Source organism: Hippocampus bargibanti, linkage group LG20 (genome assembly GCF_051943395.1).
Source record: "Hippocampus bargibanti isolate YZ-2025 linkage group LG20, ASM5194339v1, whole genome shotgun sequence".
Taxonomy (NCBI): Eukaryota; Metazoa; Chordata; class Actinopteri; order Syngnathiformes; family Syngnathidae; genus Hippocampus; species Hippocampus bargibanti.
The window spans coordinates 3,295,298-3,317,743 of record NC_142753.1 but is presented as its reverse complement, the minus strand read 5'-3'; the positions used below and the strand labels follow the sequence as shown (position 1 = coordinate 3,317,743).

General features: G+C 42.0%; 3 protein-coding genes across 4 annotated transcripts; 2 read left to right on the top strand and 1 right to left on the bottom strand.

Annotated features, from left to right (window-relative positions):
* Nucleotides 1–1,032: 1,032 nt before the first annotated feature.
* Nucleotides 1,033–6,175, bottom strand: LOC148882721 (uncharacterized). 2 transcript variants are annotated; one of them, XM_088986848.1, is made up of 4 exons: nucleotides 6,052–6,175; nucleotides 5,750–5,825; nucleotides 3,385–3,955; nucleotides 1,033–1,377 (listed from the first exon to the last, which is right to left on the bottom strand). In XM_088986848.1, exons 2-4 carry the CDS (start codon nucleotides 5,785–5,787, stop codon nucleotides 1,078–1,080), a joined length of 909 nt encoding a protein of 302 aa, XP_088842974.1. In that variant the 5' UTR covers nucleotides 5,788–5,825; nucleotides 6,052–6,175; the 3' UTR covers nucleotides 1,033–1,077. The 2 variants fall into 2 exon arrangements, with proteins under 2 accessions (XP_088842974.1, XP_088842975.1); XM_088986849.1 differs by lacking the exon at nucleotides 6,052–6,175 and adding an exon at nucleotides 5,930–5,948.
* A 1,113-nt stretch (nucleotides 6,176–7,288) lies between these two features.
* On the top strand, nucleotides 7,289–10,031 carry rpz2 (rapunzel 2). The gene is made up of 2 exons (XM_089023478.1): nucleotides 7,289–7,408; nucleotides 9,182–10,031. Exon 2 carries the CDS (start codon nucleotides 9,194–9,196, stop codon nucleotides 9,911–9,913), a length of 720 nt encoding a protein of 239 aa, XP_088879604.1. The 5' UTR covers nucleotides 7,289–7,408; nucleotides 9,182–9,193; the 3' UTR covers nucleotides 9,914–10,031.
* A 795-nt stretch (nucleotides 10,032–10,826) lies between these two features.
* Nucleotides 10,827–21,766, top strand: krit1 (KRIT1 ankyrin repeat containing). The gene is made up of 17 exons (XM_089023862.1): nucleotides 10,827–10,986; nucleotides 11,786–11,927; nucleotides 12,060–12,216; nucleotides 12,280–12,372; nucleotides 14,765–14,894; nucleotides 14,979–15,222; nucleotides 15,288–15,403; nucleotides 17,016–17,159; nucleotides 17,227–17,383; nucleotides 18,392–18,499; nucleotides 18,588–18,744; nucleotides 18,813–18,964; nucleotides 20,064–20,230; nucleotides 20,309–20,396; nucleotides 20,484–20,690; nucleotides 21,218–21,334; nucleotides 21,472–21,766. Exons 2-17 carry the CDS (start codon nucleotides 11,826–11,828, stop codon nucleotides 21,559–21,561), a joined length of 2,229 nt encoding a protein of 742 aa, XP_088879988.1. The 5' UTR covers nucleotides 10,827–10,986; nucleotides 11,786–11,825; the 3' UTR covers nucleotides 21,562–21,766.
* Nucleotides 21,767–22,446: the final 680 nt, after the last annotated feature.

The window sequence follows — 22,446 nt, the reverse complement described above, 5'->3', positions numbered from 1 at the left end:
AGAAAACACAAGAAAAGATTCAAAATATAAATGAGCAAATATCAACGATCGAATGCAGGCAGATTTTCGTCAGAAATCAAAAATGACTGTCATTGAACACTAGGAAAGATTGCGAGCTCCATTAAGATATATGCTAATGCTTCTTTTTGCTCGAAACCTGGCCGTTATGGAGATAAATATATATTCTACCACGTCTATGAGTTATAAAAATACAACTTACTCACCTTTATAAACTTTAGTGTTAGCAAAAAGAGCGTAAACTTCAATCAAATTTTCCCCGTTTCTCGTTGTCGTACTGGGAAATTTCAAGAACCAGCATGGAGGGTAACGTGTGTAAAACGTCATCATAAACTGCTTAGCTTGGAAAATCCCACGAAAAACGACTACGTACTTCACAAAAACGCAATGGTATACGACTGCGAGTACAGAGTGCGCTCGGTTCACTGGACAGAAACAATCGCGGTGGAATATAGGTCACTGTAGCGTAACTATTATTTCATGAGGGAAAAAAAAAATCTAAAGTATTATTTTGTGTTTTTCCCCCGGTGGTAGTCTTATTTACTTAAAATTACACCGCTCATCTCTATAACGTTCTGGAAAACAAGTTCGAGGGTGACACCTTGTGTCCTAAAAATGCCTATGCAGTTGGTACCGGCAATATCGTTACTGTATGTTGAGATCTTTTTTTTTGTATTGAAATTTACTTTGATTTGCATTCATTTATTGTTTCGTGGTTAACGTTCTCAGATTTTTTGTGTTTATATTGTTATTTAAACAAAACAATATTCAAGTGGTTTGTTTTAATTGCCCTATATGTTTGAAAGCGATCTTCTTTTCCTTTCGGCTTTTCCCTTCCAGGGGTCGCCACAGCAAATCAGTGCCCTCCATCTTTTGAGGTTTGATCCGCATGTTTGTTTGAAAGAGATAATTTGTTCATTTAAATGCAGGGCAATTTTTAAAAATAAGCCTGGTTTATAATTATAGATGGAAGAAACGATTTGTGAACGCATCAACCAGGAGTTTAAACAGGGATTACTTCTCATTTGGTTTTATTTGTTCTTCGAATTGCAAGGCAGGCTACATTGAAGATGCTTTCTCCATTCCTACGTTGAGTTGGAACTCAATGATGGTTTGTAACATGGGAGCAGCGGGGAAGTCCATGCATATGATCCCAAAATGCTGGTTCGGGTCAGTCTTGGCCCTCAAGTAGTCGTACAGCTGAGAATTAATCCGTTGCGCAATAGCCCTCGGGACGGCAAAGACGCCAGCACCGCTGCTGTAGGTGAGGAAGATCTGGTCCTTGTTCCCAGTGGGTGCCATTTCCAGATGTTCGTAGACACTCTGCCATTTCTCGTCCACGTGCAGGAGTGTGGGAACCTTTGAGAACGTGAAAGGCTGGTTTACTTCATACACAAAGGATTTGCAATTTAATATTGTTAAATGTGTCTTGGTAGATGTCAAATGTGGTCGGATCTCACGAAATCACTTGGAATAGTTTGTCTTTGAAGGATCCCTGGAAATGCGTCAGAAAATGGCCCTTCCGAACTATGTACAAGTCAGTGGCAGACCTCAAGGCCAGCAAGGCCTTCTCCACTGGCCTAAAAATAACTGCATTAGGGACTGATATTAATTATATTTTGTCCATGAATTCTTATTATATACAGTAAAGTCTCGTTATATCGATATTCTCGAGAGTCGGAAAAAATATCGATATAACCGGACTATCGATTTAGCCGATCCTGCAGCATGTAAATTTTCTCCTTGCGTTCATAGAAATAGTAGCGTTATAAGCAGTACTATCGATATAACCGATATCGATATAACGAGACTTTACTGTAATTCAAAAATTTCTTTCAGCTTCCTTTCATTGCTTTTCCCCTGTTGCGCTGCTTACAGACGTGTGTTTTCGTATTTAGGATAGAACCATTTTCAAGACGGACTTTTCAAGAAAAAAAAGGGCGGCTGGTTATTTCCTTGCTAATGGTACCCTCTAGAGGACTTGCAGTAAATCACACCACACTTTTTACAGTTTTGATCGATTCAGACATAGCACTACTGAAGGCCTCTCAATGATATGCATGGCCTGCCACTGGTACAATTAAATTCACATCATGTTTAAAGTGCATCTTAAAGGATAACCGACACCTCCGGAGACGTTGCGTCCATAATTTGTAAAATGACTTCAAATGACTTCAATGAGCACATGTTACAAAGATTCCACCACATAGCTATATTTTACCTTTTAAGACCGGTGCTGAATATTCATGAGTCTTGTTTTCGAGTTGATGTTGATGCCCTAAGTCAGTGGTCCCCAACCTTTTTTGCGCCACGGACCGGTTTAATGTCAGACAATATTTTCACGGACCGGCAGAGAAATACAACAAAATAAGACATTTGTTTTTTTACTCATTTTGCTATCTTACGGTGGGCTAATTTTCACGGTATGTATCATGTGACCTAGACTAGCGTTTTGACATGCGTCAAGAGTAAGTCATAGACTGATGTAATCTGGTAATTTTTCATTTTATGTAAATTATTTATTCTTTCTACGCGGCCCAGTACCAAATGACCCACGGACCGGTACCGGTCCGCGGCCCGGGGCTTGCGGACCTCTGCCTTAAGTGATGTCACAGAGGGAACACCCCTGACCAAGAAAGCGACACGCAATGCATTTTGGGTACTTGTTGTGTACAGTGTTGATCGCGAAATTAGAAGGAAAACTACATAAATAACACAATGGTGAATTGTTGTGTGTCGCGGCCAATTGCGGTAACACGCATAAAGAAGGTGTAAGTTTACACAAATTCCCAGCGGACAAATCAGCCCATTTCCAATGGAGCTTGTGCGCCATCTTGTGCATTTTCTGGATGGTACATTGGAGTCCAGACGGCTCGAATTGATACAGAAGGACGTCTTTAATCGATTGCAAACATTTATGCTTTCATCTTCAGAAGTATTTGAATCCTATTCATAACTGGATGAATAACAAGAAATCATCTTCTCTGAATCGGAACTCTCTGAAGCCATTGTTTTGATTCTGGAGCAAGGCAGTTTGTGAAGACGTATCCTGGCGTGACGTCACGAACAAGTGAACAACTTTCTGAATCGCCCCATTTCCAAGCTCATTTTGTGGCAGTATTGGGACACTGCGTGTTTTGGGTATTTTAGATGTTATAAAACGTTTTTCTGATGTCAGTTAGGAAACAAAAAAAATGGTGTCGGTTGTCCTTTAAATTCAAACAAATTTTTCCCCGAAAATCCAAATTGATCCAATACTTTCTGTTTTTGATTGACATTCTAGATCGGGGTTTGACAGCATTTTGTGGCAATTTTTTGATTGCTGAAGTTCCCCTCCGGGTATCAATTAGGGAGATTTAATCAGACCTTCCAGTCATCAGCGATGTCCAAGGAGTCATAGCGCATCCCCAAGTCTGGTCCAACGAAGTCCTGGAGGATGATGAGTTTACCTCGCGCCTGGCCCATAGTGGGCACCAGTCGGCTATGCCATAGCATCTCCCATCGGGCGTAGCGCCGTATGTACTCCACCACTGCCCCGTAGATATTATCGGTCTCGCTGAGCTCCTCCTTGACGCGCATCAGCACCGTCTCGCTCGGGTAACTGGTCAGGAAGTCTTGCACGCCCTCCAGCACGTGGCCGAAGTGGGTGTGCTGGTACACCACCCCATGGTGGATGGTGAGGTTACCTTTAACGTGGCGCACCCGCACATCCAGGAAGCGGATGCCGGCACGCAGCTGGGAACTCAGGCTCCATGTTTGGCACTCGGCGTAGGCGCCGCCGTAAAGAGCCATGGTGTTATGGGTGCCAGGCATGGTGAGCTTGGAGAGGGGCCGCTCGTCAGGGATGTTTTCCATCCAGGACGGGTTGAGGAATTCCGGGCTGGGCGTGTCATCGTAGTCTGGTCGCTGGACTGCACCTGAGCTCAAACCGGAGCCGCTACCACAACAACGAGACCATTTTTTTCCTGTTCAGTATCACTCTGAATCATTTCAACTCATTTTACAACATTGTCCTTAACTCATTGACTGCCAGCCGATGTGCAAAAAAATTTATCCACTCCAGTGCCAGGGTTTTTGTCATTGTCATTCTAATTCCAGGATCCGCCTGAATATTGAGTTTTTGGACTACATACACATTCAACACACCATTGGAAACTTTAGACACTCTTCTTTCATCAGAAAAATAAGAGTTAATTCCTAAATTGTATGGGTCTGGAGTTATCTGATCTTGAAATGAGGGTGGCTGTCCAAAACACAATGCAATACAGTACCTAGATATTTGTTAATATCAGTGGCGGTCCGTGCATTTCACACCTAGGCCTTCAGTGAAGTCCTGCTTAGTCCGACTTGAACAAATATCCCTCGTAATACCGTAATTTATGACACAACGGCTGGAGATATCATTTACAAAAGCACACGCACGCAGTACTGGGCGTGGCATCACCTTAATCATCTACAACACAGGCTACTGCAAACACTTAAAAATAAAAGGAAATTTAAAATCATTTGTCCACAAAGTTTTATTAAGTCCACCAAGAATATGCAATCTTTAACAAGATTTTACGCTAAATTACAAAATGCCAGTTTAATATAAGAAAAGCAACAAGACATTCACAAAACGAACTATTTGTTGAAAATAAAAGTAAACAAATCTTTTTCATTTTTTCTTGAGAATAGGCCTACCTACATGCGACAGCGAGTTGTCCTCTCCTTCAGCCATTGTGGGTTAAAAAAGCGAGTAGATATACGTGTTTTTTCTGCTAAAGTTTCCGGGTCTGATCTGTTGTAGCTTGGTTGATTTGCATAACGCTGCCTCCGCTGAGGGCTGAGGTAAAGTGAGTATCCAATCACAGGACGCGTACATGTCATGTTCAACGCGAGGCCCTCTAGCTGGCCTTACTGTGCCAACTCGTGATCTGATTGGCTATCGCAACTATATATCAACTACATGTGCCCGTTCATGTACAGCGCATAGACGCCCTCACTGTTGATTCTGAAGGCGTCGGTCAGATTTCATACAGCCTGGCGACACAAGCTAGCTGAATTCTGATTGGATTAAAAACTCTGACCTAAAACTACAACACTGAAAGGAGCATAACCAAATGGATATAATATAACATCAAGAATACAGTATGTAGAATAATTATATATATATTTAGAAAAAATACTTTATTAATGAAATTGACTTTTATTATAATTATGATAATGATGTCTGATTATGTTAGGCCAGCAGAGAAGGCCTTGCTGGCTCTGACGGCCCACCACTGGTTAATATAGCGCTTTAACAACAGCTGAAGCTGGAATAAAGCACAAACATGGAAAAAGGGAAATGCTGCCCCCTTGTGGAAAAGAAAAAACACTGCCAGGGGCTATGCCCAGCACTTTAATAATAATAATAATAATAATAATAATAATAATAATAATAATAATAATAATAATAATAATAATAACTATATATGATAATGATATTAATAATAATACATGTCATTTATAAGCGCCTTTCACAACTCTCAAGGTCACTTTACAGTCACGGGATATGCATCCAAGCATGAAAAAACAAAACCTGAACAATTTCGGGAATGCCGCTCTACGTCATATTTTCAATTACCGAATAAATTTGTGAATGGCAGTGAATGAGTTAAAAATAAATGGCAGATTAATAAATAAGGGAGACAGATTATTCAATCAATTTGAGAAAAAAAGTGATTTAAAAAAAGTGTTTGGCACTCACCCCAGGAGGAGCAAAAGCTTGATGACTTTGCACCACATGTTCCCGATTGTTTCCCAGTGTTGACGGGAAGTTTATCCTGCAATTCAAACATCGAATTAGAAAATTAAACACAGCATTGGATTGGATTGGATTGGATTGGATTGGATATGCCTTTATTAGTCTCACAGTGGAGAAATTTACATTTCACAGCAGCAAAGTGATGAAAATACACAGCATACACAGCAAATTAATACTTCAAATTTCTCTAGCACAGACAAATTGATGAGAAGGAAATGATGATGATGGTGTCGTGGCGTTCGTACCTAAAAGCAGAAGAGATGCTCAGTCTCGCTTCAGCCCAGCCGCCGAGTGGACACAGCCACGATGTGTTATTGTGGGAAATAGCACAGCTGACCAGCTGAGCTCTCCACTGAGGTGAGGGGCCTGTGTGCGTGTGTGTGTGTGCGTATGTGTGTGTGCGTGTGTGTGTGTGTGTGTGTGTGTGCGTGTGTGTGTGCGTGTGCGTGTGTGTGTGTGTGTGTGTGTGTGTGTGTGTGTGTGTGTGTGTGTGTGTGTGTGTGTGTGTGTGTGTATGTCCTATTCATCAGCCGCTGTGTTTGAGCATATTGTATTGTATTGTAGCTCCTCTATTTGTTCCCATTATTGGTTCCAGCTATGTTACTTTTGTTTTGTTTATGAGAAAGACATTGATTGTGGATTTCTGATACATTTGTGTGTCTGTGTGCATGCATATTTGCATGGTTCGTGTGTGCAGATGTTTTATTATTGTTTTATCACAGGAATTCAAACATTGCATAACTGATTTGCCCTTGTCCAATACTGTTTGCATAGCTGTTGGTACCAACTGCGTACTCATGGTATGCAGAAAAAAACACACGATAAAATGAAAGCCGGTTACCAAAGAAGGGCTTTTTTAACAGACTATGTTTGATACCCATACAATATTTATGTGATGGGAAAGAAGGAAGTTATAAATGGCACTATAATTCAAACTCTGGATATAATTGTTATTATTTTATTGTGAAATAAGATCAGATATTGCAAGATATGTGTATGTGGGTTCAGGATGTGGGTGGAGATGGGACTCTAAAATGGGAAGGAAAATGGGAAATTAATTCATTCAAAAGACAGACAGATAAGGGCGGCAAGGTTATGGATGGCTTTAAATGTATTTTTAAAGCGCTATACAGTATAAATCAATATGTATTGTCCACAGAAGTAGTTTGAAGTTGATTCTAAGTTTGACAGGGAACTGGTGGAGATATTACATATTTTTGTACCTATTTGTTTTAGTTACACAATAAACGTAGAAATAAAATGCATTATTATTATTATTATTATTATTATTATTATTATTATTATTATTATTATTATTATTATTATTATTATTAAAGTAATTGGATTTATCCTTTTTCGGTGTCTGGGGTGAGTTAATTTGTCCGGCGGAATATATACACGTCACAAAATGGGCGGGGAAATAGGAGTACATGTACATACGTCATCCAATCAGCAAATAGCAAGGGTGAGTTACTTCCTGGTGTTGGCTACCTTATTTGGCAGGAAAGGGCTGTGACTTCCGTAGGCCGGAAAAAGGAAAATGGTGGCCAGGGCATACAGGCGGTTCTTGTAGGCAGAGAGATAACAGCAGTTTTATCCCTGGTGAGTAAACATTAAAAACAAGCAGCCTCTCGAGATTTGTGTTGCGACTGCTGATGTGTTTGAGTGTTGATTGACAAGCAAGGAATGGCGCTGGGAGTGATTGTTTTTGTGATCAGGAAATGGGTGGGAAGAGGGCTTCGAAAGTACATAAATTGTGCTTAGAATCAATTAATAACGTGTTAACACAAATCTCAGTTATATTTCATTGAGAGGGCTTAGACAGGAAGCGAGATGACAACAATTGTGTCTTGCTGTTTTTGTCAATAGTGCACTACTGATGTGAAATATAATTAATGTGATACAAACGCAGTTGAATAAAAAAATCGAGCAAAGATAGAACCTTTTTTAGGGGTGGGCAGGATGAAATAATCTCAATACAGCGATACATTGGTTTACGAACTTAATTGGTTCAGAGACAGAGAGTGTAACGCGAGAAGTGTGTATCCCAAAAATTAATTTCCCAGAGGAAACCATTAAAATGAGAATAATGCGTTCCCAGGTCCCCATAAAACATAATTTTCTACTTTCTAATTTTCTAAGCCTTAAAGGGCAACCGACGTCACTTTTTTGTTTTTTAACTGACATCAGAAAAACGTTTTATAGCATCTAAAATACCCAAAACACGCAGTATATTTTATTCAAATGTAAAAATCCAATAAAAATGACTCCAAAAATGGGTCCAAAATCTGCAAAAAAATGGAGCTGCGAATTGGGCATTTTCAGAAAGTCCCGCCCCCAGTTCGTGACGTCACGCCAAGATGTCTTGCATTGCTGGAGAATAAAAACAATGGCTTCAGATTCGGATAATATGCTTTCTTGTTACACATCCAGTTATGAATATGATTCAAATCGTTCTGAAGAGGAAAGCATACATGTTTTCAATCGATTAAAGAATTTATTCTGTGTCATTTTGAGGCCGGTTTCATCAGCATTAAACACTTGAGGAACATAGACTTCTTCTTTCACCATGTTGAGGAATGATCCCTTGGAGGTGCTTTCTCTGCGACAATTTTACCTTTTACCTTCCTCATCAGTTGTGTTCTGTTTAGCTGGGTGGATAGCTTTTTGATTAGCTTTATTTTTTAACCTTCCAGTCCAAAGTTGAAATGAGTCCAAATTTCACTGTTTTCTATCAATTTTCTCACCAATTCACATTTTTTTCACTTTTGTTTTTTGTTTCAAGCGCTGTCGTCTCCCTTTCTTGTGTGTGTGTGTGCATGTGCGTGTGTGTGTGTGTGTGTGTGTGTGTGTGTGTGTGTGTGTGTGTGTGTGATTTCTCACTCTCTCTCTGTCGTCTGCTTGTCTTTTTAATGTTTAAGCCCCCCTCACTGCTGCGTTCTTGACCAATCACGTGGCTTTAACCGAAGACGCCGTTTTGTTTTTGGGAGAATGGCCTCACTCTCTCTGTCTGTAACCCCTACCCCCTCAATGCTGTGTTCTTGACCATTCACATGGCTTTAACCGATGACTGGGGGCAGGGAATAGAGGACCAAAACAAGCCGGCTGCCATTTTCTTTTTAGGAGAACGGGCTCGTTCGCGAACAACACATCACTCATTGTGGCAGCTCCGTGTGTATCCCAAAAAATAGTTCGTATGCCAAGGTAAAATGTTCATAAATTTAACGCTCGTAAACCGAAATGTTCGTAAGCCAAGGGGTTCGTAAACCAAGGTATCACTGTATTGTATATTATTATAATCTTTACATTAAATGAAACAAAAAATAATCTTGTTTTAATCTTCCAATTATTTGTATCCCAAAATACATTTTTAAGGAAAACAACAAGATGGCCGAAAGCTCCAAAGTTAAAAAAACGGCAGTCACCGTGCTGACCTACGTGGAGAAGGTGTCTTCTTTCGCCTCATCATTTGACCCCATCTTTGGTATCGTCTCCTCCTTGGTGGGTGTGGCTCGGAGGGGTCTCATGGACGAGGAGGGCCACGAGCTGGATAAGGACTTCCAGGCCATCCACAGCAAGCTGGAGAGCATCTCCGAGAGGAACCGGCAGTGCCTGATGCAGATCCGAATCGATGAGGTCAATGAGACCTTTGGGAAGTATGAGGAGTACATCAAGCACCAGTACGCTGCTTTCAATGCCATGGTGACGCAGATGAAGAAAGACCCGGACAACACAACGCAGTACATGGAGAACTTTGAGCGGATCTACGAACGGGACAAAATGGACACCAGCCTGAACGTGTACTACCGCGGTGTGATGGGCGCCGGCTCGCTCTTCGGCAGGCCCCTGCTGAGGGTCTACCTGGAGAACTGCAACGCCAACGCAGAGATCATGGAGCGCCATTGCTCACACGTGGCTCACCTCTTCCACATGGGTCTCATCGCCCTCATGGGCTACACCGTTGTCACCGAGGACGACGAGGACGAGGTGCGCGAAAAGTGGACTGCCCGAGTGCATGAGATTCAAGAGAAGATGCAGGAGGTGCTCGCCATTTGCAACGTCAGGGATCTTGACCCGCCTTCCGATGACAAAACGTCTGCTTCTTAAATCCATAATGACAAGTCAAGACTCAACATCCAGCTGTGGACCAATCATCTTGTTCTTCCAAAAAAAGAATTGTTGTTTCACTATTTAATCACATCAAATAAAAATAGTAACGAGTTGATTGGTGTTTAGTCTTACCTCACAAGATCGCGGATGGTTTTCTGTCCCAACTACTTTTTATCTCATTCACTGCCAGACACTGTGCAAAAATATTTGCAGTCCAGTCCCAGGGTTTTTGTCATTTTCGCTGAACTTGCACAGAATAATGTGTTTTAGGATTACATAAATATTCAATACAGCGTTAGAAACCTTAGACTCTGTTGTTTCATCATAAAAAGAGTTAATTCCTAAATTATATGGGTCTGGAGTTATCTGAGCTTGAAATGGGGGCAGTGTGTACAAAATACAATACGTTCACACATATTGATTTATACAGCTGAAGCTGTAACAAAGCGCTAACATGGACAAAAGGCAAATACTGCCCCCCTCGTGGAAGGGAAAAATATTGTCAGAAGTCGGAACAGCGCTTTATCAGCACCCCCACAAGAAAAAAAAACAATACCTGAACAAATTTGGGAATTAGGAATCAATTCCTGTATTTCCTGTATATTATACCTGTCCATGTTAAGCGCTTAGTTGAAGCTTCAGCCGTTGTTAAAGCATTATATAAATCAATATGTATTGTATAATACCCGAATAAATTCTGGGATGGCAGCGAATGAGTGATTGGTTCGGTCTGGAAAAACACATACACAAATGCATAAGGCGCCATTCTATAATCACGAAAAAAATGTTTGCTGTATCTTGCATTCCAATCAAAACAACGTCACACTCGATACCCGAAGACATCTTGACACGTGACGGTTTGCCCTCCCACGCGATCTCTAAGTCGTCTATTGTCCTACCGCCTTTGGGACATTTGAACGCACCGCGGGTTTTGTTTTCTAAGGGACCAAAAAAATTCAGGCCAGTGGGGAATTTTTGCTCGAATAATTGCCCTGGAAATCCATCCTGAGAGGACAACCGCGGACACTTTGAACGCTGAACAAGACTCCGAAAGTGCGGAGACATCGGTGGTAAGTTTGCTTAGCTTTTCGGTGAGTTTGACCACTCGGCTGAACCGATGATGCCGTGTAGCACCCACAGCTAGCACGCCCAAACAAGTATTTGTCGTAAACGTAAATCAACTGTGTGAAGTTAAACCATGCTTTAAATACGTTCGCTGTTGTGATGATTGTAGAATTATGAAGAGTTTTTGTTATTTACATGTAAAAACGGTCGACCCGTGGTTTCCGGGGCGTGTCCATCATGAATTCAACAAGTACTAGTTGAATTGAGAAGCCCAAAGCACTTTCTATGGACTACCAGGAAACTCTAACAGCAAATAAAACATTCATGGATGTGTGCCAACATTTTGGACATGAAAATGCTCAAAAAAGACGTCTTTATTGGTCTCATTCACTGGCAGACGTGGACAAAAATATCCACTCCAGTGCCAAGAGTTAATTCCCAAATTATATGGGCCCGGAGTTATATGAGCTTGAAATGAGGGCAGCTGTACAAAATACAATGCAATACATACATATTGGTTTATATCGTTTTAACAACAGCTGAAGCTGTAATAAAGCGCTAACATGGAAAAAGGGGAAATGTTGCCCTCGTGTGGAAGGTATAAAACATTGCCAGAGGCCATGGCCAGCACTTTATTGACACCCAAACAAGAAAAAAACAAAACCAGAACAAATTCGGGAATGGCGTTCTGTCATATTTTAAATTCTCAAATAAATCAATGAAAAGCAGCTAAAGGTGTTAAAATGTGTCACCATGATTCAATTTCACACCTAACTGTTTGTTGTCTGTTCTGTGACACCCCAGTCATGCCTCTCCACAGTATTTGGCCCTAAGAGCCGTTACCATGGGCAACGAGGACAGCCTGGAGGACGTGTTTGTCGCTGTCCTTCGGCCCAAGAATCAAGTCAGTCTTAGCTCCAAAGAGTACAGAGCCAAAGCCTATGAGGTATGCACTTTGCATTTTGAGACAAAATTCCATGGCTTCATTGAACATTTTGATGATTGATTCTTTTGGATTAGCGGTCACTTTTTTACATATCAGCTTGCTAGTTGAATCACTACATGTCTTCATGTTGAGATCCTGCTGAGTGAAGTGCCCTTGGAGGGGAAGGAGAAAAAAAGGAAGAAAGTCCTCCCAGCGACCAAGATTCAAACGGCAGGAGACAAATCCAAATCAATTTTAGACTATGTCGCAGATACCATCAAACCCTTGTCCAACAACCAAAGCTTCATCGGTAAGCTTGCGACGATTCACTTTGTCTCTTCGGAGGAGGCTCATCGTCCGGTTTGCATTTCAGGCAAACGTGTGGTTCACATGAAGAAATTCTCCCTGTGTTTGGGCAACGGCGTTGAAGAAGCCTCACTGTTTGTGGTCCCGGTTGGCATTAAAGGTGCGTAATCCCCACTCACTGTGCGTGGAATTAAACCCACAACCTCCTTCTGATTCAACATACCGTATATTACGGTGTATAAAGCGCACTGCAGTATAAGGCGAATTGGTTGTCAGAGACGTCCCATGGTACAAGCACCAACATTCATAGACCAACAGAACATAGACATTTTAATGGGTGGCCTTTCCATGAACTGATAGATTTGTAACTTGGCTAATAAACTCTTCCTGTGCAAGACTATCAAGTCCTAAATTCCGCCCAAGGCCAGATCTCCTACCTGAGGATGACAGTTTAACAGACTGTGTCTGTTCACCTCAGATTTACCCCCGATTTTCTGTACATCTAAGGCTTTTAAAGAAAATAAAGGCTTTTGGGTGTGCTTTATACACCGGAAAATACGGAACAGTGATACCTCGGTTTACTAACCCCTTGGCTTACGAACTTTTCGGTTTACGAACGTTAAATTTAGGAAAATTTGACCTTGGCCTTACCTTACCTCAATGAGTGATGTGTCGTTCGCGAACAAGCCCATTCTTCGAACAACAAAATGGCAGCTGACTGCTTTTGTCCTCTATTCCCCGCCCCCAGTCTTTGGTTAAAGCCACATGATTGGTCAAGAACGCAGCAGTGAGGGGAGGTTGTTTAAACATTAAAGAGACAGGCAGATGACAGTGAGAGAGTTTCAAAGGCACAGTGTAGACTGCAAGGTTAAAATATCCCATCAATCAGGCTCCACAAACAACCCGCACAAGCCATCTGTACACCTGATGCAAAGGATCATTCCTCAAGATGGTGAAAGAAGAAGGTTACGTTCCTCATCAAGTGTTTAATGCTAAGGAAACCGGTCACTCCATTCCATCAAGCCATCAATGACCATCACAAAGGTAAATAAAACGACTATTATACAGTACAGTTTATTTATTTAATTATAATACCATAGCATATTTATTATACATAAAACATGGCATATTTTGTGTAGTTTTAAGGCTTAGAAAATTAGAAAGTAGAACATTATGTTTTATGGCAGGGGTCGGGAACCCTTTTGACTAAGAGAACCATAAAAGTAAAATATTTAGAAATGTTTTTCAGCGAGAGCCACACGCATGCGCGCGCGCACATACAAACGCTCGCGTGCGCGCGCGCACATGCAAACGCTCGCATGTGCGCGCGCGCACATACAAACGGTCGCGTGCGCTCACACGCGCACGCGCGGACACTTTTCAACAAAATATCAGAATTCATTATTTAAAATACAGTAAAGTCTCGTTATATCGATATTAAAGGGAGTCCGAAAAAATGTCGATATAACCGGGACTATCGATATATCCGACCCTGTTTGCATGTAATTTTCTCCGTGCGTGCATAGAAATAGTATCGATATAACCGGGACTATCGATATATCCGATATCGATATAACGAGACTTTACTGTAACTGTGATAGTACTCACCGTTAACATGAATGGTTTTCCGTTCCTCGTGTTTGGTAAAATTCCAGGAAAACGATCGGAATGAAATTCAATTTGCCGGTCTAGAGGCGAAGTTACTGCTAGCTCGCCTGCACACGGCTCATAAGCTTCCACACTTGCTATCTGCAATATACTTCTCGCAGAAGTATGTCGATGCTAACGTTAACATGGGGCTTGTTAAAATGTCACTGACATTCGGCTGTTTCATCGATGGTATTGTTTCATTGCAAATTAGAATCAGAACATTTTCTCTCCTCGCCGTCTTGCTGGAGCTCAAACACTTTGAAAATATTTCAAAAGGAACAGGCTGAGATTCCCCCGTGCACGCCCGCATTCGGTGATCGAAAGCCGGCTTGAAGACCTCCGCAGACGCCCGCTGTCACACTTCCAGGGAGGCTGCGTCACCCCCCCAGCTCACTCCCACCCGATGCGGTTCCCCGCACACACACCGTGTGTTCACGCTGAAGTGCACTCGTTGGGCTCAGTTAAAGGGGCGTTTACCCGTTTCAACATGACGGCCACTATCATCCAATCAACATGGCGCTTTCGGCCATTCTAGGTCAGTGTCATCCAATCAAAATTGCTCTTTCCGCCAACTGCAGCCCCAACGGGAAAAATGAACGGCGAAAAAAAAACGACGAAACGAAAAAATAAATACATATTTTAGTTTTATCGGCGAGCCATATGCAATCATCAAAAGAGCCATATATGGCTCGCGAGCCATAGGTTCCCGACCCGTTTTATGGGAACGGATTATTCTCATTTTAATGGTTTCCTATGGGAAATTCATTTTTGGGATACACACTTTTCGCTTTACACACTCTGTCTGGGAACCAATTAAGTTCGTAGGCCAAGCTATCACTGTACTTTGTAACCACCACCCGTTGTATTAGGGTAGAAATGGTTAAACAAATGCTTCTCAACAGACAACAGCAAACCAGTCCACAACGCGGGCAGCCCGAGCTTCTACTGCCTGCACGACATCATGAGGGTTTGCAGCGAGACCAGTGTCCACTTCTGCCCCGTTACTGCAAGGATGCTCCTCGCCTTGGACAAGTGAGCTCGGATTCGGCAACGGATTGACTCAAACCTTTGTGATTGGAACCGATCCTCAGCACAGAACGGATTTGATCACTTCAGATGGCTAGCGGAGCAGCACACCGTGCCTCACGCCATCCCGGCGCTGTTCCGGCCAGCGCCAGTGGAAAGGGTGAAGACCAACGTTAGCAACCCGGCGTATGGAGGCGAGGGCAGACTGAGCGACGAGGGCCTCCACATGGGTTACACGGCACTGGAGATCAAAAGCAAGATGATGTCTCTGGAGAAGGCCGACATGTGCGTCTTAAACCCGCTCTATGGCTCCGATCTGCAGTATACCAACCGGGTGAGACCAGAAGTACACAAGTACTGAATCTTGCCCATTTGTAATAAATAACTGCAAATCTGCAGGTGGACAAAGTTATCATCAATCCATATTTTGGCCTGGGAGCACCCGACTACTCCAAGATCCAGATTCCAACAAGGGAAACGTGGCAGCACAGCGCCAACTGCCCAGCCGAGGATAAGTGAGAATGCATTTATCTTTTGCTTCAGATTTGTTTTCACATTTAACTCATTCACAAATTTGTTCGGGAGTTGAACATACGTATGACGTTGAGCGGCATTCCCGAATTTGTTTGGGTTTTGTTGTTGTTGGTTTTTTTTTCATGCTTGGGTGCCGATAAAGCGCTGGACATGGCCTCTGGCAATGTTCTTTTTCTTTTCCATGTTAGCGCTTTGTTCCAGCTTAAGCTGTTGTTTAAGCACTATATAAATCAATATGTATGCACAGTGGTACCTTGCTTACAAACTTAATTTGTTCCCAGACAGAGTGTGTAAGGCGAAAAGTGTGTATCCCAAAAAATAATTTCCCATAGGAAACCATTAAAATGAGAATAATCCGTTCCCAGGTCCCCTTAAGACATAATTTTCTTTCTTTGTAATTTTCTAAGCCTTAAAACTACACAAAATATACCTTATTTTATGTATAATAAATGTGCTATGGTATTATAATTAAATAAATAAACTGTATTGTATAATAACGTGGTTTTATTTACCTTTGTAATGGTCGTTGATGGCTTGATGGAATGGAGTGGCCGGTTTCATCAGCATTAATCACTTGATGAGAAACGTGCCCTTCTTCTTTCACCATCTTGAGGAATGATCCCTTGTAGGTGCTTTCTCTGCAATAATTTCACCTAGTTCCTCATCAATTGTGTTCTGTTTAGCTGGGTTGATAGCTTTTTGCATCAAGTGTACAGATGGCTTGTGCGGGTTATTTGTGGAGCCTGATTGATGGGAATATTAACCTTGCAGTCTACACTCCGCCTTTGAACTATCAAAGTTGAAATGAGTCCAAATGTCACTGTTTTCTATCTATTTTCTCACTCTGTCTCTGTCGTCTGCCTGTCTCTTTAATGTTTAAACCACCTCCCTCTTGTTAGAACGTGCTCGTTCGCGAACGACACATCACTCATTGTGGCAGGCCCGTGTGTATCCTGAAAAATAGTTTGCATGCCAAGGTAAAATTTTCATAAATTTAACGTTCGTAAACTGAAAAGTTCGTATCGTATTTTGGACAGTTGCCCTCATTGCTGTCAGGCTTCACAATTCCCAATGATCACATGTGGGAAAAAAAAAAAAAAAAAAAAAAACTGGACACTTGTAAATATGGGTTGTTGCAATATATCTAAATGCATCTCTTGATTCTGCACTATGTACAGTCTTGTTTATAGAACGGTTTTTGCACATCTACATTTGCACAGTATACAGTTGACATTTTTATTTTGTTATGCTTAGAATATCTTGTTTTCTATCCTTTCACTCCCACCCCAACCCCATCCCTCTTCAATTGCTGCTGTGGACTGCAAATTTCCCCATTGCGGGACGAATAAAGGTATTCTGATTCTGATTCTGATTCTGATTTCAAGCTCATAAAACTCCAGACTCATATAATATAGGAATTAACTCTTTTTTTTCTGAAGAAAGAAGATAGTCTAAGGTTTCTTACGCTGCATTGAATGTTTATGTCATCCTAAAACTCAATATTCTGTTGGTCCTGGAATTCAAGTAGCAATGACAATTTTTTTGCATGCGTTAATCCTCTTTATTTTTTTTTTTTTTTTTTTTTTTTTGTAGGGAGCGTCAATGGGTAGACGACTTCCCTCTCCACCGCAGCGCCTGCGAGGGAGATACGGAGCTGCTTACCAAGCTCCTCGAGAGCGGCTTTTCGGTCAAGCAGCTGGACAGCGACCACTGGGCCGCCATCCACTACGCCTGCTGGTGAGGCTCCATAAAGCATCATCTTCAAATATTATTTTTTTGGGTGATTGATGTTGGTCTCCTTCAGGCACGGCAAAGTTGAGGCGACCAAGCTGCTGTTGGAAAAGGGCAAATGTAATCCCAACCTGCTGAACGGACAGCTGAGCTCACCTCTGCACTTTGCCGCACGAGGCGGCCATAGTGACATCGTGCAACTCTTGCTGCAGCATCCCGAGATTGACCGGGTACACCAAAATCACTATGACATATTTCTCTGTCACTTTTCCTGGGTCAGATGATAGTTGCCAGGCAGAATTCCGGGGCACGATTGGGGGGGGGGGGGCAGATCAAGCGCTGGGCAGACCTCTGGCAATGTTTTTTTTCCCTTGGAGCATTTGCCTTTTGTCCATGTTAGCGCTTTGTTACAGCTTCATTTGGCTGGCTATCTGGCTGGCTATCTATTAGCTAGCTATCTGGCTGGCTATCTGGTTGGCTACCTAGCTTGCTACCTAGCTGGCTGTCTATTTGCTGTTTATGAGCCTGCTATCTGGCGAGCCATCTATTAAATATCTCGCTATCTATCTATGAGCTATCTAGCTAGCTTTCGATCTATTTGAGTTATTCCGTGTTGAGTGAACGCTGGCGCGTGTGGCTGCCACCGCTCACCCACAGAAAAAAAACTGTGATTGTGACCATGAGAATTTTGAAAGGCGCTTAGAAATCAAATGTATTATTCATATTATTGTTATATTATTTGTTGTTATAAGCGCTATATCAATCAATATGCATGTATTGTCCGGGTAGAGTGAACGCCGGCGCAATTGGCTGCCGCTGCTCACCTGCACAAAAAAATATCCTGTGACTGTAAAGTGTCCTTGAGAGTTTTGAAAGGTGCTTAGAAATTAATTGGATTATTATTATTATTATTATTATTTTTATTATTATGATTATTATTATTTTGTATAGCCGCCCCATTTCAAGCTCAGATAACCCCAGACCCATAGAATTTAGGAATTAACATTTTTTTCTGAGGAAAGAAGGGTCTAAGGTTTCTTACTCTGAATTTAACTTATTCACTGCCAGGTATGTGCAAAAATGTGTCCACTCCAGTGCCAGGGTTTTTGTCATTTTCACTGAAATTCCAGGACACACAGAATATTATTGAGGTTTAGGAATACTTGAAATTTAAGTCATTCACTGTCATTCCCGAATGTGTTAATGATCGTCAATTTCTGTTTTCTTGTGGTTGTTAGCATATTGAAGACCAGCAGAAGCGTTCACCATTGCAGGTGTGTGAGGAGAACAAGCAGAACGAATGGGAAGAGTCTGTGAAGCTTCTTCAGCAAGCCAACAGCAAACCGGTGAATCCCACCACCTCCTTTTGGGTGTGCCTTATACACCGGAAAATACGGTAATCGTTATTTTGATTACCACCCGCCCTCTCCCCAGTATGAGAAGGTGCGCATCTACCGCATGGACGGCTCATATCGCTCTGTGGAGCTGAAGCACGGCAACAACACCACAGTGCAGCAGATCATGGAGGGCATGCGTCTGTCCCAAGAGACTCAGCAGTACTTCACCATCTGGATATGCTCCGAAAACCTCCGTGAGCAGACTTGATAACGCGAGCTAACGTCATATACAAATTTAAGCTGAAGCATGCGTTTGTCACAGACCTGCAGCTGAAGCCGTACCACAAGCCTCTGCAGCACCTTCGCATCTGGACGGAGATTGTGACGGACTTGACCGTTCTGGACCCACAAAGGGAGACGCCTCAGCTTTTCCTCCGCAGGGATGTCCGCTTGCCCCTGGAGATTGAGAAAAAGGTCACATGGCAAAACTGCATGGCTTCAGATTTGGGGAAAATACTTTTTTTTCTTTCTGAAGAATCACAAATTAACTCATTCACTGCCAGACGTGCAAAAATGTGTCCGCTCCAGTGCTAGGGTTTTGTCATTGTCACTCAAATTCCAAGACCCACAGAATATTGAGTTTTAGGACGACATAAACATTCAATGCAGTGTAAGAAACCTTAGACTCTCTTCTTTCATCAGAAAAAAAAGAGTTCATTATTAAATTTTATGGGTCTGGTGTTATATGAGCTTGAAATGAGGGCAGCTGTTCAAAATACAATGCAGTACATACATATTGGTCTATATCGCGCTTTAACAACAGCTGAAGCTGGAACAAGGCACTAAAATGGCGCTCTGTCATATTTTATTGTCTATTCTAACTTTTTCAGCCATTTTCATAAAATATAACAACTTCATTCTCAACTAAATTCTGGTTGACTGGTTAGCTGGCTATCTGGTTGGCTGGCTGGCTAGCTATCTGGTTGACTGGCTAGCTAGCTGTCTGCCAGGCTAGCTGGCTGACTGCCTGGCTATCTGGTTGGCTGTTAGCTGTCTAGCTGGCTATGTATTAGCTATCTATTGGCTAGCTGGCTAGCTATTATCTGTCTAGCTGGCTATCTATTAGCTATTTATTAGCTATATTAGCTAGCTGGCTAGCTATTAGCTGTCTGTCTGACTGGCTGTAAGCTGTCTAGCTGTTGGCTATCTGGCTATCTATTAGCTATTTATTAGATAGCTGGCTGGCTGTTGGCTATCTGGCTGGCTAGCTGTTGGCTATCTGGCTATCACCTATTTATTAGCTATTGGATAGCTAATAAATAGGCTATCCAATACCTGCTAGCTAGCTTTCTATCTGAGTTACTTCCGGGTTGAGTGAACGCTGGCGCGTGTGGCTGCCGCTGCTCACCCGACAGAAAAACCTATCCTGTGACTGTAAAGTGACCTTGACAGTTTTGAAAGGCGCTTAGAAATTAAATGTATTATTATTATTTTCAATTCCCAAATAAATTTGATTATGTCAGTGAATGAGTTAGTATTGTATTTTATATAATTTTGTGATTTTTCAATGCAGGTGGAGGACCCACTGGCCATCCTCATCCTGTTTGACGAGGCCCGGCTCTGCCTGCTCAAAGGCTTCTTTCCGGCTCCCGACAGCAAGCTAATCACGCTTGCTAGCTTTCTCCTGCAGATCATCTATGGCAACTACGAGAGCAAGAAGCACAAGCAAGGCTTCCTCAAGTACATCGCTGACTGAATCTGAATATTTTCTTGATTATACACACACACACAGATGGATTCAACTTTGTTCTTTTTCAGTGAGGAAAACCTTAAGTCCATTGTGCCGATATTAAAAGTGAAAAGCAAAGCGTACCACTGGACCAACAGGATTCTTCACGAATACAAAGTACAGTGGAACCGCTGAGAACTTTAGACAAGTGTTTTTCTTTTTCCCCCGTCACCGTTCCGAACTTTTGAGTTTATTTGGCAACAGGCGCTGAGCACCAGCGAAGGTGTCAGCAAGGAGATGCACCACCTACAGCAGCTTTTTCTGCAGAACTGCTGGGATATCCCCACCTATGGCGCCGCCTTTTTCACCGGTCAAGTTTATACCAAGGCCAGCGCCAGCAACCACAAGGTCATCCGCGTCTACGTCGGTGTCAACACCAAAGGGCTACACCTCATGAACATGGAGACCAAGGTGTGGCAACTGCTTTCTACTATCTTTGTGACTGCTTTATTCCCTGTACAGTGATACCTCGGTTTACGAACCCCTTGGCTTATGAACTTTTCCGTTTACGAACGTTAAATTTATGAAAATGTAACCTTGGCATACAAACTCTTTTTCGGGATACACACGGAGCACTACAATGAGTGAGGTATGTAGTTTTAAGGCTTAGAAAATTAGAAAGTAGAAAATTGTTTTATGGGGATCTGGGAACGGATTATTCTCATTTTAATGGTTTCCTATGGGAAATTAACTTTTGGGATACACACTTTTCGCCTTACACACTCTGGGAAACAATTAAGTTTAATTTAAGTTAAGCCAAGGTGTCACTGTATATGACAGCTGTCGATGTTAAGCGATTTGTTACAGCTTCAGTTGTTGTTAAAACTCCTACTCTGACATTCTGTTTTTTTTTTTTGATTGCATCATCTCATGTTCTCATCAAATTATCTGCCGCCTCTCAATTACTTGTGCTATTATGTTTCCTTGTCATATTTCAGGTACTCCTCATCAGCTTAGAGTACGGCACGTTCATGTGGCAGCTGGGACACGCTGATCAGTACTTCCAAGTACACAGCGGCGAGAATAAAATGAACTTTATCGTGCACACCAAACAGGTAAAAGCGGCACATCGAATCTCATTTGAATGGGTTCCAAGGAATAGGCAGGTTGAGATGTTGCTTGTTAGCTTATTTCGACACGTTTGAACCATTTGCCTGGTATTAAAGAATGTGTACCATATTTTTTTTGCTAGGCTGGCCTCATTGTGAAGCTTTTAATGAAGCTAAGCGGACAGATGGCATCCAATGACAAAGGCGGCGTCGACAAATACGCTTACGGCTGATGAACCAACGGCACTCTGGACGACTCAGCTGCCAAACCATTTCAAAGCTGACTAACAAGTGACTGTGATGGAGGACTCAGTTTGTGTATGTATTAATTTACACGAGTTCAATCTGTATGTGTGATTGTTTGGACCAATTTTATATTAGGGTGTTATGTAAATATGTTTATTTAATACATTTGTTTTAATAAATGAAATAATGTTTGGAGAAGAGTGTTGGGTTGTGTTTTATATGCTGGTGTCTGCTCAATTAAGATGAATACATAATGGTTGTTAGCAACCAATTTCACTTAACAGTATGAATCTGTTTCTTCTGTTCGAGTGGTGTTTCGTGACATTTTCGTTTGGTTGTTTGACGTGATCGTTTTGGATAACGTCAAATATGTGTGTTGGCTCAATTGAAATTAGATAACATGGTTCAGTTACTGTGCGAATTTGGAGCCAATTCATAACAAGCTAACCACGAAGCTAATTTTCAGCTAAAATCAATATTGTGTTTTACATATGAAAGACTAATCTTTCAATTAATGTAATGGGTTTATCTTGATCGTCCCCGGCTCATAGCTTCTATGGGTGCTGATGGCAGAGGATGGATAAATCAGCAGGAAGTCAGGTGTTGGACAGAAAGTTAGTTTAATCTTGAAGACAGCGGAGTCATTGTGGGAGGTCGGCCGAGGAGAAAGCAGGAAGGGAGAGAGAGAGAGAGACGGACTGGGAGAGCATTTATATGACTGACAGGGTGCGACGCAATAGGATGTGACGTAATGGGATGTGATATCATGTAAAGGAAGGCAGGATGACGTATCAGGAAGTCCAAAACAAAATGATGCAAAAAGATGTTTAAAGATGTTCGTATAGCAAATTAACCCAACAAATGTTAAAGGA